Raw genomic sequence first — 18,467 nt, forward strand, 5'->3', positions numbered from 1 at the left:
AGGTGGGATTAAATTGATACATGGCTGTGTATTCCCTAGATGGCATGGTGTGGCTGACAGTTGCTATAGGAGACGAGATGATTGATTATGCCTCCCGCTCAAGCATATGGCGATATGTGGGATTTTAGCTCACAGGGTAGCCATGGGTAGAAAAGTGATGGCTCATATGTTAAGGAGAGTTGGATGATAAATGAAGAATGCCACAATTGATTTAATTTACACAAATCTTCTATTAATACCATGTTGTTCTATATGGTTTGAATTTTCTAGATGTATCTTCTGATGTACTATAGCTATCAGTGAACAGAGATCAGGACATGTCAGTTTACTGTAAATACTTTAAGGTAATCCATCGTCAATGTGTAAAAATGTACTGTATCAATATCCTGTTTTATTTTTATTTTATTATTTTAAGTCAGTGCTTTAATATAAATATCTTGAGATCACTAAAACAAGATACATTTAGTTGTTATACAGTAAATTATTATTATTATTATATATTTATTATTGATATATGAATATTGTTTGATATTAATACTTATTATCAGAAAATATATATTTAATTAGCTTGTATTCCTGTATCTTGAATTTTGTCAGTGCTTTCATTTTAAGGACAGTGCACATTTTAGCATTGACAGACAAATGATAACAGCCGCTGTTTGTCTTTTACTACTCATTTAATTCTGTGTAATCCAAATACTGTGAATTTCAAGCCACAGCAGATCAGGGTACGGTACATTTTGCCCTGATGCAGTCATGCGCTCATGAGAAGTAGAGAATGTACCCAACTGAGCAAGGTTAGGATTAGCAAACACTATTTCAATAATCATTTCAGACTGGGATTGTCGGTGTATTAAGGGATTCGCAGTCATGCATTTACTCTGTGTCAACTGTCAACCCAGCACAAAGAGGAACTGGTCTATGTTGCAGCTATCATCATAAATGCAGTGACCCCAAAATGTATTTGAATTTAAGACACACTTAAAAATTTATGAATGTCATTGCAAAACATAACAAAATATCAAACCAAATGGCACTTGCACACTTTTCAAGCAATAAACTTCACAAAAATAAGTTATTTATGTTTGAAATGATAAAACAATTGATAAACTGTTCAATATGAAGACCAATACTATCATGACATTTCTGGTTGTCATAGATAGTATAACATTATCCATAGATAATGTGATGAACTATCCATAAGATTACTCTGCAAGGACACCTGTATGAACTTGTAGAGAACTGTATTTATACATACATATGTAATGCAATGTTAAGGCTTTTTAAATGTGACCAAATACATTTTGGGGCCACTGCATACAAGTTAATGAAACTAAATTGCATTTTTAATTATATATTTTGTTTTTCAAAGATAAATTTGTCTTTTTCTCATACTGTCTGTTTTTATATTTAAGGTATGGTAAACTACAGTGAGGTTACTGGTTACCCCTTGGTTCAGCACTGGAAGCTGCGGTCCATTATGTACCATGTGAAGCTTAATCAGTGGACCCTCTCTCAAGGTAAAACAGTCTCATCGTTCTTCAATGTTTTTTTTTTGATGAAGTATTTAGGACAAGCTTGTATGACATGATGGAGCAGACAGTAAATTTGTTGGTTTTGAAGAGACATCAGGCTTTCCGGCCATACCTTTTTTGTTCTGGTAGACTGCCTTTTTTCTTCACTTTGTATCTGAGTGATCTCACTATGGATCCCTGACTGCACTTGGTCAGCTCTGATGAGTAGTTAGTGAAGCAAAACCTCAATACCATCAAATATGCCAGGGTGGTGTGAAGCGGTTCTCAGTGCTTTGTTGATCCCAGACAGTTAGTGTGTTTAAGAAACTTCAACTCTCCAGCTGGGATTTGAAAGATCCTTAGAAATTGGAGTTTTAAGGCTTTTAGTTAATATTTGTGTGCTTTGAAGCCATCTACTGTATATGCTAGTGTACTCCTTACCCAGATACCACATGTGCATCTCCGAGATTTCTATTTTAGATATTTTCATCTGGAAAGCATCAGAATCTGCTAAACATCTTAAAAAGACCAGATTTATAAACATTCTAAATCATGAACGTCTCAGAGACATCTGGTGAATGTCTTATTTACATCCGAGACATACTTATTGACATATGTCTTATAGATGTATTGCAGGTGAGCAAACAATGTAAAAAGACACTATTCAGATGTAAACACACACGTCAAATAGACCTCTAGGAGATGTACGTGTGCTATAAGGGAAACTTTCACAAAATAATATTTAACAGTAACAGATATACACATTTAAGTTAGTCTCCCAGTCTGACTACCTGAAACTTGCCCAAAGCTTCTTTAAAACCTGCTAACAGACCAGTCTCGGAGACCAGCTAAGACTAGCCAACCAGCTAAGCTTAGCTTAGCTTAATATTCATAACTTATCTTGCACTACACAGATTTTATCTAATATAGTGCTCTCTAGAATAATAATGCTAGTCGTGAAGGAAATGAAAGCTGCCCCAACTTCCTGTTTCGTTAAGAAATGCATCAACAAAGGAAAGAAAAGGGCACTTGTCAAGCCATTCCATGGGGTCTTTAAAGAAGACAAAAGTCTAACGTTCAAAGATGAATAAAGAGACGGAGCATCTTTGTCGCTTTACTTGGACTTTGGGCTTGTATTTGCACTGTGAGAGCATTCGCCTCATTTGTTTAATGAATGTTGTATATTTAATGAGCAGATGTCGGACCCCTAGTGCAGTTCTAGAAGTAATTCTCCCTATTAATAAATGGCCTAGGTGGCCTTTAAAATTTGATTTCCTCGCACTCCCCGCTTGCATCACTTCCCTCTCTTCTCATCCCATTAACATTAAAAAGTGTTAATTTGTCATCTGACTGAGAAGTGGAAGTTTTTACATTTTCAGTTCCAATTTTCTAGTTTTACCCCTTCTTTCCTGACCCTTCTGAGTCCTCTTGTTTGAGGGTTAATGCAAATTCTGTCTAGTGAAAATTGATCTCTTGCTTTTGCTTTTGCTCAAAATCAACAGGCAAACCTAGACCGTTCTTCTGAGCATTCTATGAATATATACTGGAAATGTTTTCGGAAGATGAATAACATTCTACAAATCTCTACAAGAATAGTTTTCTTATAAGATAAATAAAATGTTTTCTTTGCATGCAATCTACTGAGCTGTGTTGTCTAACAAATATTTTAGAGCTTTTGAATACTTTGTAAAGAACTTGCAAACATTTAATTTACATTCTGAAGTACTGTAGGGAAATGTAAATTATGCAAGACTAAAAGTATGCGCTTAATTTTATGCTGGATATTTTGTGTGGAAAAAATCACTAAATGTTTTTTTAAAATATCAAATGACAGCCTACACAAAAGAGCTGAAGACCTCTGCAGAGCCTTGCTGTTTATCCTTACCTTGTTTTCCCAGATTACTTCATTTCACAAGGAGCAATGCCAGATAATGTTTTCTCTCTATCTCTTGACACATTGTTATTTGAACTGTGCAGTGAAGCATAGTCCAACTCTACTTAAAATTAGCATTTTTTAATAGTGCTTGAAATCTTCAAGCATAGTTTAACTGTACTGAAAAATTAACGTGTTTTAATAAAGTTTTGAAATCTTCAAGCATAGTGAAACTGTACTGAAATTAGCATTTAATAATAAAGCTTTGAAATTGTGCATAATAGTTGAACTTCTGAAAATGAGAATTTAATAATAAAGCATTGAAACTGTCAATAATATTGTTACTGTACTGAAAATGAACTTTTAACAATAAAGCTTTGAGATTGTCAATAATAGTGTAACTGTACTAAAAATGAGCATTTAATAAAAAAGCTTTAAAGTTGACAATTATAGTGTAACTGTACTAAAAATGAGCATTTAATAAAAAAGCTTTAAAGTTGACAATTATAGTGTAACTGTACTGCAAATTAGCTTTCAATAATAAAGCTTTGAAATTGTCAATAATAATGTAACTGTACTGAAAATGAGCATTTAATAATAAAGCTTTAAAATTGTCAATAATAGTGTAAAAGTACCAGAAATTAGCAACGCACAAACCCCCTCAGTCTTGTTAAAATCACTGTATCACACATACTCGTGTCTTTTTGCTTTTATAAAACAGCAGCAACAATACAATAAAACAGTGTTTTCCAAACCTGTTCCTGGAAGCACACCAACAGTACACGTTTTTGATGTCTCCTTAATTTTACACACCTGATTCAACTCATTAGCTTGTTAGAATACATTCCAAGACCTGAAATGGAACGTGTCAGATCAAGGAGACATTCAAAATGTGTACTGTTGGTGTGCCTCCAGGAACAGGGTTGGGAAAGACTGCGATAAAAGACATCAATGTTCAATAAACAGTTACGAAATAAACAATTCTTCCGCCAAGTAACATAGTTAATTTTTCACTGCCGTTTGCAGTTCCCAAGCAATGTTTAAACCTGACACATTAATTTAATTTGTGATGTCACAGGTTTGTGTTTATTGTCATTTTACAATGGCTTTGAATGTGGCTCATCCAATCAGAATTTACATTTTTTCTGATAGCCGGAACTATCCGTCATACAATCATGAAGTCTTCACCACAGCTCAACATATTTTGAATAATTTCTTTACTGTTTGGTCTATCAATCTGGCTTCTCCTCTTTTACTGAGACATGAAATGGAATGTGAAATTTAATGTGATACTCTTAACGACCCAACTTTAAATGACTTTTCCCTCCTTCTCCATCCCTTTCTTTACTTTTCCACTTCAGCCTTCAGTTTAGCAGTTCACTCACTGGATGGGGCCACTCTCCGCAGTGACTTTGTGTCCATTTTAAAAGAGTTTGGCAACCATTTTATCCAGGAGGCAGTGTATGGCTTTGAGGAATCCTGTACCATATGGTACCCCAACAAGCAAGTCCAACGCCAGCTATGGTTGGAGTATCAGGATATCAGCAAAGGTAAGCTTACAGTGTATGTGGTTTACTAAGATTTAATTTGCTGCTTTAGATTAAAATCACCTGTTTACTTGAAAAGATCACAGATTGTTGTTGTTTACATTCAGTGCACGCTATTGCCATTGATATGTAATCTTATTTAATCACATTGTTTTCATGCTTTAGTTCAGTGGTTCTTAATTGGTGGGTCGTGACACAAAATGGGTCAAAGATCTGTTCTGATAGGGACGTAGACATCACTAATAAATAAATAAATAAATAAACAATGATAAATGCAAATAATAAAATGTAGCTAAACATATAATCCGGCATAGTTAGGACTGCAAAATAAATGGGCTTGTCAACTTTTAAAACGGAGGAGAAAATGCTTCCCATATTGTTTGTTGTTGTGTCCAATCTAACTTTATAGTATTTTGGCACAAATTAATCTGTCACTTGGTAATATGGTTAATAGTAATATTTGGCCCAATGTTTGTTCCATTTGTTAGGCTAGTAAATCACACTTCTACTATTGTTTATGCATTTACAAAATAGTCAATTTTCCTATTTAGCCTATGTCATGTTAATAATTTTGCAAATTGTTGGGTCTATGCAATTAATGGTAATAGTAATACATTTCAGTGTTTGATTGTAAGGACATTTGGTTTACTTTTGTACTATAAAGTATTTTAGTACTGTGTTGGGTCGCAACTTGATATCCAATGTAAAATCTGGATCCAAAAGCAGAACCAGTTGCAAGCCACTGCTTTAGGACATTATCTTTAGTGGTATCTATAAGGAGAAAAAAACAGAGCAAAAATACTGTAGCCTGAACATACAAGATGCAAAGCAATTGACTAATTATACAAAACCAAATAATAAATATCATATAAGAAAAACTGATGATGGACCGTTGAATTATTGAAAAATAATGCACACACCAAAGTGGTTATGCGGCCACAACGTGAAGCAGATTTTTATTTTTCAATAATTCAACAGACCGGAATCAGTTATTCTACTTATACAACGGTTACCACACCTCAAGACATTTTTCATGTTTTTTTTTTTTTAAATTATTTTATTTAAAGATATTTTCAGGTTTTCGTCCCTAAAACGCTCTTGTCAATAGAACTACTTTCTTCCACCACCAATTCATAATCTTGCTTTGATACAGCCCATTCTAAAGTGTCACTTTAGAACTATTAACAGAGGCTTGGGCTGCTTTTAAGCACTTATTAGAGTAACAAGGTGTGTGTACATTTGTGTGTGTGTTTGCGTGTGTGAGAGAGAGAGAGCTAGCAAGAGAGAGAGTGCTCGGGCATTTGTGAGATTACCTGTGTCTGCTGCGGCTCTCTATAGCATTTGTGTTCATCAATAACATTGCTTCAAATTGGCAACTGTTAGTTTAATAACACTTCTCAGTAGCCAGATGGTAGCGTCACCATTCTTGTATGTAGCTTTTCAGTTGCTTAACTGCTTTATTAAGTCTCAGGGATGTGCTGACATCAAGGCTATGTGTGTTGCTCATGATTGCCTATGTGTGTGTGAATGTGTGTGTGGGTGAGAGTGAAAGAAAGAGAGAGGGAGGGTGTTTTCCACAGATATTAAAATAAATGTTGGATATTATAGAAATTGTCATTCTTATCTTGTTTACTTAGCCAAGTGTGACAAGATTTTTTTTTTAACTCTTTCAAGGAGGAAGCGGGAGATGGGTAACAATCCAACGTGTGTCTTTATTTCTTACACAAAATTAAAGAATGCTTTTCAGCTTCAACACAATGGTGTGATGGAGCCACTGGAGCGGGGCGTAGTCTGAACAGAGGGTGAAAGCATGTCCCAACAGATAGTACCAGGGGGTGAGGACCCCCCACTTGATGGCCAAGCACTCCTTCTCAATTGTGCTGTACTTAGTCTCTCTTATTGAGCGCTTGCGACTAATGTACAGCACAGAGCGTTTCTCCCCCTCCACCATCTGGGACAGTACCACTCCCAATCCCTTGTTCAGTGTGTCCGCTTGCAAGAAAAAAAGGAGAGAGAAGTCAGGAGAGTGCATTAACAGCCCACCGCAAAGTGCAGCTTTCACTTGCGTGAATGCCTGCTGACACGGCTCCGTCCACTGGACCGGATCTGGTGCCCCCTTTTTAGTAAGATCAGTCAGTGGGCTGGTGACGGTTGAATAATTAGGCACAAACCTACGATCATAGCCAGTCAGCCCCAGGAACTGTCTCACCTCCTTTTTGGGTCTTAGGTCTCAGGCAGGCTGCAATCGCTGTGGTCTTATCAATTTGGGGCCGCACCTGTCCATGACCCAAGTGGAAGCCCAGATACTGTACTTCCACCTGTCCAATTGCACACTTCTTAGGGTTTGCTGTGAGTCCTGCCCATCTCAACGACTTCAGAACAGCCCTCAGATACTGCAGGTGCCGCTGCCAATCATTACTGTAAATAATGATGTCATGCAGAAAGGCAGCAGTGTAAGCAGCATGCGATCTGAGGACTCTGTCCATGAGCCGTTGAAAAGTAGCCAGGGCCACGAACAAACTGAAAGGAAGGGTGACAAATTGGTGTAAGCCGAACGGTGTGGAAAATGCCATTTTTTCACGGGATATGGGAGTTAAGGGGATCTGCCAATATCCCTTTGTCAAATCCAATGTCAAATAAAAGCGAGCCATGCCTAACCGATCGAGCAGTTCATCAATCCAAGGCATCTGGTACGCATCAAACGTAGACACCGCATTGACTTTTCTATAATCCACACTGAACCAGACTGAGCCGTCACTCTTCGGAACCAACACCACCGGGCTGGACCAGTCACTGTGGGATTCTTCTATTACCCCCATATCCAGCATGGCCTTTAATTCATCCTGAACAACTTTTTTTGTGTTCGGGTAATCAGTAGGGATGACTGTGTACCACTACCCCTGGGGTCGTTTCGATTTGGTGCTCTATTAGATTCGTACAACCGGGAAGAGGTGAGAACACATCAGAGAATTCTCTTTGCAACCTGACAACCTCCGTGACTTGTGATGGTGAGAGGTGGTCTCCTCAATTGGCCGGGGTGACTTGATCGGTGGCTTTTTAGTTCACCTCCTGTCCTCTCTGTCTGGAACCACTGTCGCCAATGTCACGGGGACCGCCTCTCTCAATGGTTTTAAGAGACTGATGTGGTAAATATGACGTGCTCCGACTCTATCTGTTCATTTAACCTCATAATCGATTTCCCCTACTCGCCGTATGACCTCAAAGGGTCCTTGCCACATGGCAAGTAATTTAGACTTGATGTGGGGAGTAATACAAGGACTTTATCTCCTGGTGCAAATTCACCTAGCCGAGTACCATTATTATACAACTGGCTTTGACTTTGAGAGAGAGAAAATGGCTCGCGTCCCCTGGATATGCCTCTATATGGTCCTCAGCCAACAGGATCATCTCCTTCAGCGATGCCGGATGGTGACACTGGACCCACTCCGTCATCCCCTTCAGCACCTGGGAGACCAACTGCTCCAGCACCACAATGTTGATGACGTCGTCGGCGCCGCCCTCCTCAGCCAGCAACCATCAGCAGGAGTCGCGGAGCTGTTGTGCAAAGGTAAACAGGCGGCTGACCTCGCTCAGCATCAGTGTGCGGAAACACTGATGGTGCTGTTCTGGGCTGTGGCTGACCCATTGCAGGATGGCTTTCTTCAACTCAGAATACTCCAGGATGTTGGCAACCGAGAGTTGTTGTGCCACGAGTTGGGCTTCTCCAGACAGCAGCGGCAGCAGATGGACTGCCCACTGTGAGCACGGCCACTTCAGGGCTCTGGCCGCGTGCTCGAAGAGCTCCAGGAAGGCCTCTGGGTCATCCTGTTGTGTCATCTTAGCGAGCATCACATGAGGTCCTGCTGCTGCTGGGGTCACAGCTGAAGCCCCCTCCTGGGGCATCAATCTCCACAACACCCACCGGTCCTCCGCTTGTGCCTGGAGGAGCACCTCAAAATGCATCTCCTGCTCCTTCCTCAGCTCCATGAGGGCTTGGTGTTGTGCTTGGTGGATGCTTGCGAGGGACTTGAAGACTTCTTCGAGGACATCATGGCAGCGTATCCTACCTCCTTCCCGGGTTTCGGCACCACTGTGGCAAGGTTCTTTTAACTCTTTCAAAGAGGATGCGGGAGATGGGTAACAATCCAACGTGCGTCTTTACTTCTCACACAAACTTAAAGAATGCTTTTCAGCTTCAATGCAAATGACCACACAAATGAACACACTGCTGCGTGCAAATCTCTCTCTCTCTCCTGGTCTGGATCGCTCTTTATATCACTCTCCGCTCTCACTACAAACACAAAACATCAGTTAGAGGTGATTTCCCATAGGTGCCAACCCTTACTGCACTCACTCTCTCGGCCTCGCTCTCCACAGATGTCGCTCAGCCACGCCCCCATCACCACACCAAAGTCTTTGTTTTTATTTTGTTATTTTGCTGTTGTAGCCTGCATGGCTCTTTGAAATAACTGAAATAATTTGGCAAATTGATATGGAACCGGTATGCGGTCAAGACATGGAACTACTTCATAGTCGTGCATTTACTAAAAAATAATTGCACACCTTAGAAAGTCTGTCAACTAATCAGAATCAATAATTTAATGTATAATGCATACATAATATAAAGTTATCAAGACAGGCAAACAGAAGTTTGGCCTGGTGCATCCAAAATTTGGTTTAGTCAGAACATAAACTCCATTTTAGAGAGGATGTGGATGAAGCAGAGGAACTCAAACTCTACATGGCTCCTGGGAGGTTAGTAACATCTGTTCAGCCAATAAAAGGGGACAAAGGCAGATGTGAAAAGGCTGGCTTGCTGGCTTAAAATGAATTCAGGCAAATGCTGCTCCATCCTCAGGTGGGCCGTTGGCAGCTTCACCTAGTTTTATTATGCTTCATCTCTACTCAGCTGAGCCCATGTTTATGTACAAGGTCAGTTAGGACAAAACATACAAGTGTGTAATCTCTGCTCCACTAGTGTCACCAAATGGAACTGCAAAAATAATTATTGTTTTCAAATAAGTTTCCCGAACACCTCCCCCCCCCCCATCTTCCATTGGCCAAACACACAGATGATCCCACCCCAAATTCAGGCCATTTACATTTTAAGATGGGATAGGAGACAATATTTTAACATAAAGCAAACAAAAGTTAGATATTAAAGACCCAACACCTCTTAGCCAATGTGCATTTTAAGCTCTGATAGGAGACAGTTTTTTAACATAAAGAACGCTATAAAAGACCCAACACCTCTGGAGATAGTCTAGACAGTTAATAGAGTGACTCAGCCATTCAAAGTTCATGCTTCTATGCTAGGCTACCTTTTCAACAATGTGCCCTCGGTCATTCATTGAAATATCAGTGCTTTAAACATATATATATATATATATATATATATATATATATATATATATAAAGGATTTTGATGAACACATGCATTTCTTCTGCTGCAAGGTCATTTGACGAGGCATACAAGTGGCCTCAGTCTGTGCTGTCCTATTTTCAATGAAAACATAAGGTGAATAGAATGAAACAAGGTGAATGACAACAAAATGAAAACTGTGGGTGGTCCACAGTGTGATAATGTAATACCCAGTCATTGCAGAAAAGTCTTTTGTTGGAGTCAGTGGGTTCACCATGTTCTGGTCTCTTTGCCATTTCGTACTAATGGCCATGTGGCAATCAGTAATGGACCTGCTGAAAAGACTAGCATGGTTACTAGCATATCTTCCCATAGGAAAGGAAAATCACACATGAGGTTTCTTGAAAATCTCAGTTGCTTTTCCTTTTGTTTATTGTACAATTAGAAATGTCTCCGGCTTCTCTGTTCTTTCTTCCAAGAAAAAGACCCTAGTAATCTCACGTTCATTGTGAGTTTCAGAAGAGATCTCAACATGTCACATGCACTGTTCTGATTTGCATATTCTCTGATTCACAGATTGCTGATTTGCTGGTGTCCCCACCATGCTTCTTAACTAGTTTCATTAGTAAGACTTCCTCGGTCAACCAGCAGAAAGGCCATGCTAGTCCACCAGCTAAACCAGCATTAACAAGCATAGAAATTATTTTCAGCATATGCATTAATGGTGCTCTAATTTGTCGTTCAGCTAACGCTATATTCAAAGCAACTTATGGCACACAATGATTAAACTGATTCATTGAAAAGAACCAAATCTAAAGAGTGATTCGCTCACAAATCAGACATCACTATGGGTTGCGAGCAAGTTTTACTCTATACAAGTGCAATATCTAGCCAATAATATATTTTAGAGCATATCTACAAAAATGTACTGTATATTCACCACAGAAAACCATAGAAAAAGACCTAAAGCTTTAAATGTAAATCACAGTTATTTTTAACCCATTCAGCCATCCATCTTTACATTGTTAGTTTCGGTATCTTAGACCAAGTCAGATAAATAATGGCCCTTTTCTAACTACTGTTTCAGCACAGTAACATCATTGTTTCCCTTGGTCGAATCAACTACGTTGCCTTAGTCCCAAGGACATCACCTTGCAATTCACCAAAACATTAGGGCTTCTGACGGGTTGCTTTAAATCCTAGAGTTTTCCTTCCTGCCTGAAAACTCCATTATTCTTCATTTTGCCAGCCTCTGACATGACCATGGACACCATTAAGGAATTAAATTTAGAGCTGAAACCGGTCAGTATTTTTGTCTTGTTTTAAAATTTAAATATTGAAACATACTTAAAACAAGATACTGTACATTTTCATAGCAAAATTATTTAAAAATAATAAGGCTTGTTTTCAGAGAATGTATCTTAAAAAATAATTTGCAAATGTATTATGACAAATCAACTTTCATGATATATTTTCTGAATTATTCTCTAAAGCCACTATAGGTTGTGTATGTTTGATGTTTCTGTCTTCCACAATAATGTCTTTGAAGTATCTTCATTCGGGGGGTGTTTTGCAACAAAAAATGTATAGATTCGTTGAATTACTGAATAATGTGATTTATTAATTAGCATATCATGCAATTATATGTTTTAATTGATTGACAGTCCTGAATTTTACATTTGGATGCTGCAAATTAGTGGTGATCTATGATTGTGAAAGTTGACTCTGGGAAAGCAAGCATGTAAGGCAGGTGTTTGTTGATTGCGGTGAGGAGGAAGAGACACTAGGCTGGGTGTTAAATACCTCCGGTGCCTCAGTTAAAGGTCCTGCTCTTTGGGTATGAGTAATGAGCTCTCTGGAGACTCGGCTGCTAAACCATACTTGTACCCTTGCCCTTAATAGCACAATCCTTCCAGAGCTAAACTGTCTAATAATTCAGAGCTAATAATTAGTGTGCCACCTAATTATTTTTTAATGTTTAGGGGGAAATGTTGAACAAACAGGTTACAAATATTCATAAATCAGCTAAAGGAAATGAAAATATTGGAATGATGCTTAAGCAAAAAATTATGGAAAAGGAACTAATTGTTTTTGAAGTAGAAAAATCATTATTCTTTTCAAAAGTCACACTTTTATGAAATGCTTTACTATTGCTATGCTAGGATTTTGAAAAGGACTCACCACGAAAGGGTCTGTGATCCTGTCCTGGCCTGTCCTGACAGGATTTTGCATGCTTAATAACTGTTGCAGTTTCTTCAAATTTCAATGATCATAGAAGTGTGTTTCATAACTTTGGAGGGTTAATAAACGTCCAAAAGCTATAGCCTTTTGTTTAAGAAATTGGGCATGTGTATTTGTATTTATGTGTAGGGTTAGCATTCATTTTGCTTTGAATTTCAAAGGACAATTGGCATTTGGGAATCATATCAGCAAATTCACCCAGAATTCATCCAGTCTTGATTATCAACTTTTATTAAAAGTGAGTCTACAGTATGAGATTTTGACTCCCACTATTTCTATATCTTTCCCTTTGCTGTCATAATGAGCACTCAAAAACACTGCATGCATACTTGTAAAAGATGAGGCGAGAAGCAGTTTTCCTTCTTAGGTGAGGCTTTTTTCTTCCCTCTTCGCCACACCACTTTACCTTGAAGCAATAAACTAAACACTAACACACACTGCTTCCACAATAAACTTTCACTACTAAAAATCCTTGCTCTGACTCGGCTCTGTCGTATCCAGTCTCTCTCCCCACTAAGTGCTGTGTCGCTCTATTTATGCCGCTCTCCCCGTGCTCACTGAAATTAGAGACAGGTGTTAGACATAATTTAGCTCAGGTGTAAGCGCCCTTACCGCTTTCTCTCTCTCCGGAGAGATGCTTGACCACGCCCCCGCTATCACAATACTGTATAGCTTTCGCCTAACATTCTTATTAAAATCAGCTGCTAGAATAGACTGAGGCTATTTGTCCATTTATACAGTATGACTGAATTTAGACTCTGGACCACAGCATCAATTGAGCAGATTAAAAGACTGATTTGGAAACTCATTTGCGAGCTGAGATTTTTAAAGAGCAAAGCTGCACAGGTGTATTACGTATAGTGTGGATCAACAGATTGTTTCACTCCAACTTTTATGTCAAAATTTGTCTTTAAGCTTTATTGCAGAGTCTCCTCTTATACTCTTGTAAGATTTACAGAAATACTGTATACTGTACCAGTAAAATGGCCCTTTGAGGTTAGGCAGTACTAAGCGTATAATATTTAACTTGATGATCAATACATTTTTATAGCAGGACCAACTCAACATCAAAAAACTCTGAATTCAAGAGATGAAATATAGATTGGACAGACTTACCTGGCACAAAAATACACTTATGTGTTTTTTATGACACGCACAACACACCAATTTGCTCTTTCTCTCTACGACTAAAATAAAAATAAAACCTGACATTATTGGAAAAAACTGAAACTAAAATAAAATACTTTTTCATAACTCCAAAACTAACTAAAATAAAAATTAAATTATCTCAAATTCATTTTAGTTTTTAGTTTTTGATATACTAGGGCGAATATGGGCAAAGTGGGACACTTTTGAAAATGTTTCCATTTGTTGACACTTTTAATTATGATCTAAACACACATAGCCTAACATTATACCTTTGAAGAAAGCTTAGGATGTCTTCTACTTTAGTCAAAAGTAAAAATAAATAAATGCTCCATACTGGGAAGTGGAACATTTGAAGACCCTCTTTTCACCAAATCCCAGATATTTTAAGCAGTAAAGTGGGAAAGAGGAAAAATTATTCTCTAGTAAATATCTACAAAGTATTTGGAATTCATTTTTATATTTTCTTATACACTTTTACATCATAAATCATAATGTAACATTTACAAGCATTACACCTCAACATTTTTTTTTTTTTTTTGTCATTTTCTTTACCATTGCTTTTCCCACCAGTCATGAAATGAGCTCTGCCACACATCCCAAAGTAAAATCATCAATTTAAAACCTCAAAAAGTTAAAGGGATAGTTCACACAAAAAATGAAATTTCTCTAATCATTTACTCACCCTCATGCTATTCCAAATGTGTATTACTTTCTTTCTTCAGCTGATCACAAACAAAGATATTAGAAGAATATCTCAGCTCTGTAGGTCCATACAATACAAGTCAATGGGGTCCAATGCTTTGAAGCTCCAAACAGAGCATAAAAGTAGCAAACAAGTAGTCCATAAGTGGTTTAATTAATGTCTTCTGAAGTAATCTAATCAGTTTTGGGTGAAAACAGACCAAAATGTAACTCCTTTTTAACTGTACATCTTGCAATTGCAGTCTACAGGAATGATCATGATTTCAAGCTCATGAGATAATTTTCATTTTTGGGTAAATTATCCCTTTAATTGTTTACTTTCCAAAGATTAGTTTAGTAATGATTTATAATGATTTAAGGAAATACATATGGATACAATGGGGATCAAGTTTAAATGTTCTTTGTCACTTTACCCATATTCACCCTGTATTATAAAATTTGCAACCTTTACAATCCAAACTGAACATGATAATACAACTAGATAGAGGATACGCAAGACTCCCCTGAGAAATATAATGATGTTAGACTTTTTAAATGATACCAGTGAACATTCAGCTTTGGCAGCAATAAAAAAATACTAAAACTAAAATAAAAAATAACTAAACTGAAACTGAGAAAACTAAACTAAAACTAACAGAAAAACTGTGAAACTAACGAAAACTAAAACTAATTTGGAATGACAAATTGAATATAAAATATAAATAAAACTAAATTAAAAATTCAAAACTATAATAACACTGCCAAATGTTTATTTTTAATTTTTATTTTTTCACTCAGTCTCATAGTCTCTTGCTCATATTACATGCTCTGTCTGACAGTGAGATTACAGGGTAATGGCTAAGCATGGCCCACCATTGCAGTGGCCACTTCTGCCTTAGGGTGAAAGATTGAAAATGGGGAGAGAGGGATCAGGAAACCTGGGAAAGGAAAAGATTCTCACCCATCACCTGAGGATGTGTTTCAAGGTAGGGGAGGTAGAAAATAAGTGTGTAAGGGAGTAACATATACAGTGTACAGAGAGAGAAACAGATGAAAAGATTGTGTAGAGATGCTCTCTTGGCCTGGGCTGCCATAGAGGAGCTCCCTGGATTTGCACATCTGCAGGACAGGTGCTCAATGCCGGCTGTGGTGCAGGAGTTTGATAAATGAGCTCTGTGTGTTCTACTGTTAAATGATTAAAATTAAAGGGAAGCACACAGTTGAACTCAGAAGTTTACATATGCTTAGGTTGAAGTAATTAAAACTCGTTTTTTAACAACTCCACAGATTTCATATTAGCAAACTATAGTTTTTTAGGACATCTACTTTGTGCATGACACAAGTAATTTTTCCAACAATTGTTTACAGACAGTTTGTTTCACTTTTAATTGACTATATCACAATTCCAGTGGATCATAATTTACATTCACTAAGTTAACTGTTCCTTTAAGCAGCTTGGAAAATTCCAGAAAATTATGTCAAGCCTTTAGGCAATTAGCCAATTAGAGTCTGAAATGCTAACTGGCTAATTGGAGTCAATTGGAGGTGTACCTGTGGATGTATTTTAAGGCCTAAATTCAAACCCAGTGCCTCTTTTCTTGACATCACGGGAAAATCAAAAGACCTTAGAAAAAAAATATTTGCGGACCTCCACAAGTCTGGTTCATCCTTGGGAGCAATTTCCAAAAGACTTACGGTACCACATTCATCAGTACAAACAATAGTGTGCAAGTATAAACACCATGGGACTGTGCAGCCATCATACCACTCAGGAAGAAGACACATTCTGTCTCCTAGAGATGAATGTAGTTTGGTGCAAAAAGTGCAAATCAATAGAATCGATAGAAAATTTGTGGGCAGAACTTAAAAAGCATGAGTGAGCAAGGAGGCCTACAAACCTGCCTCAATTACACCATTTCTGTCTGGAGGAATGGGCCAAAATTCCAGCAACTTATTGTGAGAAGCTTGTGGAAGGCTACCCAAAACATTTGACCCAAGTTAAACTATATAAAGGCAATGCTACCAAATACTAAGAAAGTGTATGTAAACTTCTTACCCACTGGGAATGTGATGAAAGAAATAAAAGCTGAAATAAATAAGTCTTTCTACTATTATCCTGATATTTCATATTCTTAAAATAAAGTAGTGATCCTAACTGACCTAAGACTAAGGCAATGATTTCTACGATTAATTGTCAGGACTTGTGAAAAAGTGAGTTTACATTTATTTGGCTAAGGTGTATGTAAACTTCAACTGTGTATATATATATATATATATACACACACTACTTGTCAAAAGTTTTGAAACACTTGACTGAAATGTTTCTCATGATCTTAAAAATCTTTCTGATCTTTTTGATCATGCTTAAATGTTTGAAATTAGTTTCGTAGACAAAAATATAATTGTGCCACCATATTAATTTATTTCATTATAAAACTAAAATTTAATAAAAATAAATAAATAAAAAAAAAGTTTTTGAAATTGATGACTTGGACCAAATAATAAAGAAAAGCAGCCAATAAGTGCCCAAAATAGATGGGAACTCCTTCACTACTGTTTAAAAAGCATCCCAGGGTGATACCTCAATAAGTTGGTTGAGAAAATGTCAAGAGTACATGTCTGCAAATTCTAGGCAAAGGGTGACTACTTTGAAGATGCTAAAATATAACATAGTTTTGATTTATTTTGGATTTTGTTTAGTCACAACACAATTCCCATAGTTCCATTTATGTTATTCCATAGTTTTGATGACTTTACTATTATTCTAAAATGTGAAAAAAAAAAAAAAATAAAAAAAAAAAAAAAAACAATATGTATATATACATATATATAGAAAGAATGATTAAGTGTTTCAAAAATGTTGACCGGTAGTGTGTGTGTGTGTGTGTGTGTGTGTGTGTGTGTGTGTGTATATATATATATATATATATATATATATATATATATATATACTCAATGAAGATATCCAATAAATTAAAACATACAGTATACGTACACTGTAGGGTACCCATGGCTTCACATTTTTAGCTAAGTTATGAAAAAGCATCTGTGGACCCACATTTGTGTGAGGAGAGTGGATAGAAGACAGGAAATGATGGAGGGAAGATTGCGTAACATGATCAGGAAATGTCAAAAGCTCTGGACCCGCATGAGCAACGCAAAAGGAGGCATACAGTGTAAGTCATCTTTCTGTGTGTCAGTCAACAATCAATCTTGATATTGCCTTTATCTCAGAATGAGAACTAAACTAAAGTGTAATATAAATCTGCCATGATCGCAATGACTTAATCGACATCAGGGAGCAGCAGTTCAGCCATGAGATCATCACCAGCTTCAGGCTTAAAAGATCTCATATCTAAAATCTGCACTCTTTTGCATCACTGTTTTGCATGATATTAGTTAGTCTCACCATACTTTTGACTTCTGGCATAAAGACTGGTTCTCAAAGCCACCAATTAGATGGGAAGAGAGCATCTGGCTGACATTTAAAGTGACCAACCATAGCTTGTCCCTAACCATAACCTTAACCTAGCACACCGTATAGTATTTTTCTGAAATGAAAACAGACCGGCATGGAAAATAAAATGATTAAAATAATAGCGCAGTAGTATCCGTGAACGGTTGTAAGCAATTTTGGAAAAAGTGTGTTGACTTTGTAATCAGATTTTTTATTTTTTCAAAATTAATGAGTACTGATTATTTCACAGATTTAATGGAAGGGTTAACTTTATTAAGTGCCTCACAAAAATCTGAGTATCTTTCAACGATTTGATGCTACTAACCTGGAAAGCCTTGGCAAATCAAGTGATTAGATCTTTCTCAAGTGCTCATTGTATCAACCCCTTACCTTGTTAACAAAACTTTGTTTTTGTTCTCATCATTTACTCACCCTCATGCTATCCCAGATGTATATGACTTTCTTTCTTCTGCAGAACACAAGGGACAATTTTTAGAAAAATATCTCAGCTCTGTAGGTCCTCACAATGCAACTGAATGGTGGAAAGAACTTTGAAGGTCCAAAAAGCATATTAAAGCAGCATAAAAGCAATCCATAAAACTCCATTGGTTTAATCCATATCTTCACAAGTAATATGATAGGT

General features: G+C 37.2%; 1 protein-coding gene across 4 annotated transcripts in view; it reads left to right on the forward strand.

The window, feature by feature from the left end:
- LOC127442213 (astrotactin-1-like) overlaps positions 1–18,467 on the forward strand; it is a 481,722-nt gene that overhangs the window by 326,282 nt on the left and 136,973 nt on the right. For all 4 annotated transcript variants that reach the window (XM_051700073.1, XM_051700074.1, XM_051700076.1 and 1 more), the window contains 2 exons: positions 1,416–1,520; positions 4,749–4,937. In XM_051700073.1, coding sequence (XP_051556033.1) covers positions 1,416–1,520; positions 4,749–4,937 — 294 coding nt within the window. The remainder of the gene's footprint in view (positions 1–1,415; positions 1,521–4,748; positions 4,938–18,467) is intronic.

This window comes from Myxocyprinus asiaticus, chromosome 6 (genome assembly GCF_019703515.2).
Source record: "Myxocyprinus asiaticus isolate MX2 ecotype Aquarium Trade chromosome 6, UBuf_Myxa_2, whole genome shotgun sequence".
NCBI classification, from domain to species: domain Eukaryota; kingdom Metazoa; phylum Chordata; class Actinopteri; order Cypriniformes; family Catostomidae; genus Myxocyprinus; species Myxocyprinus asiaticus.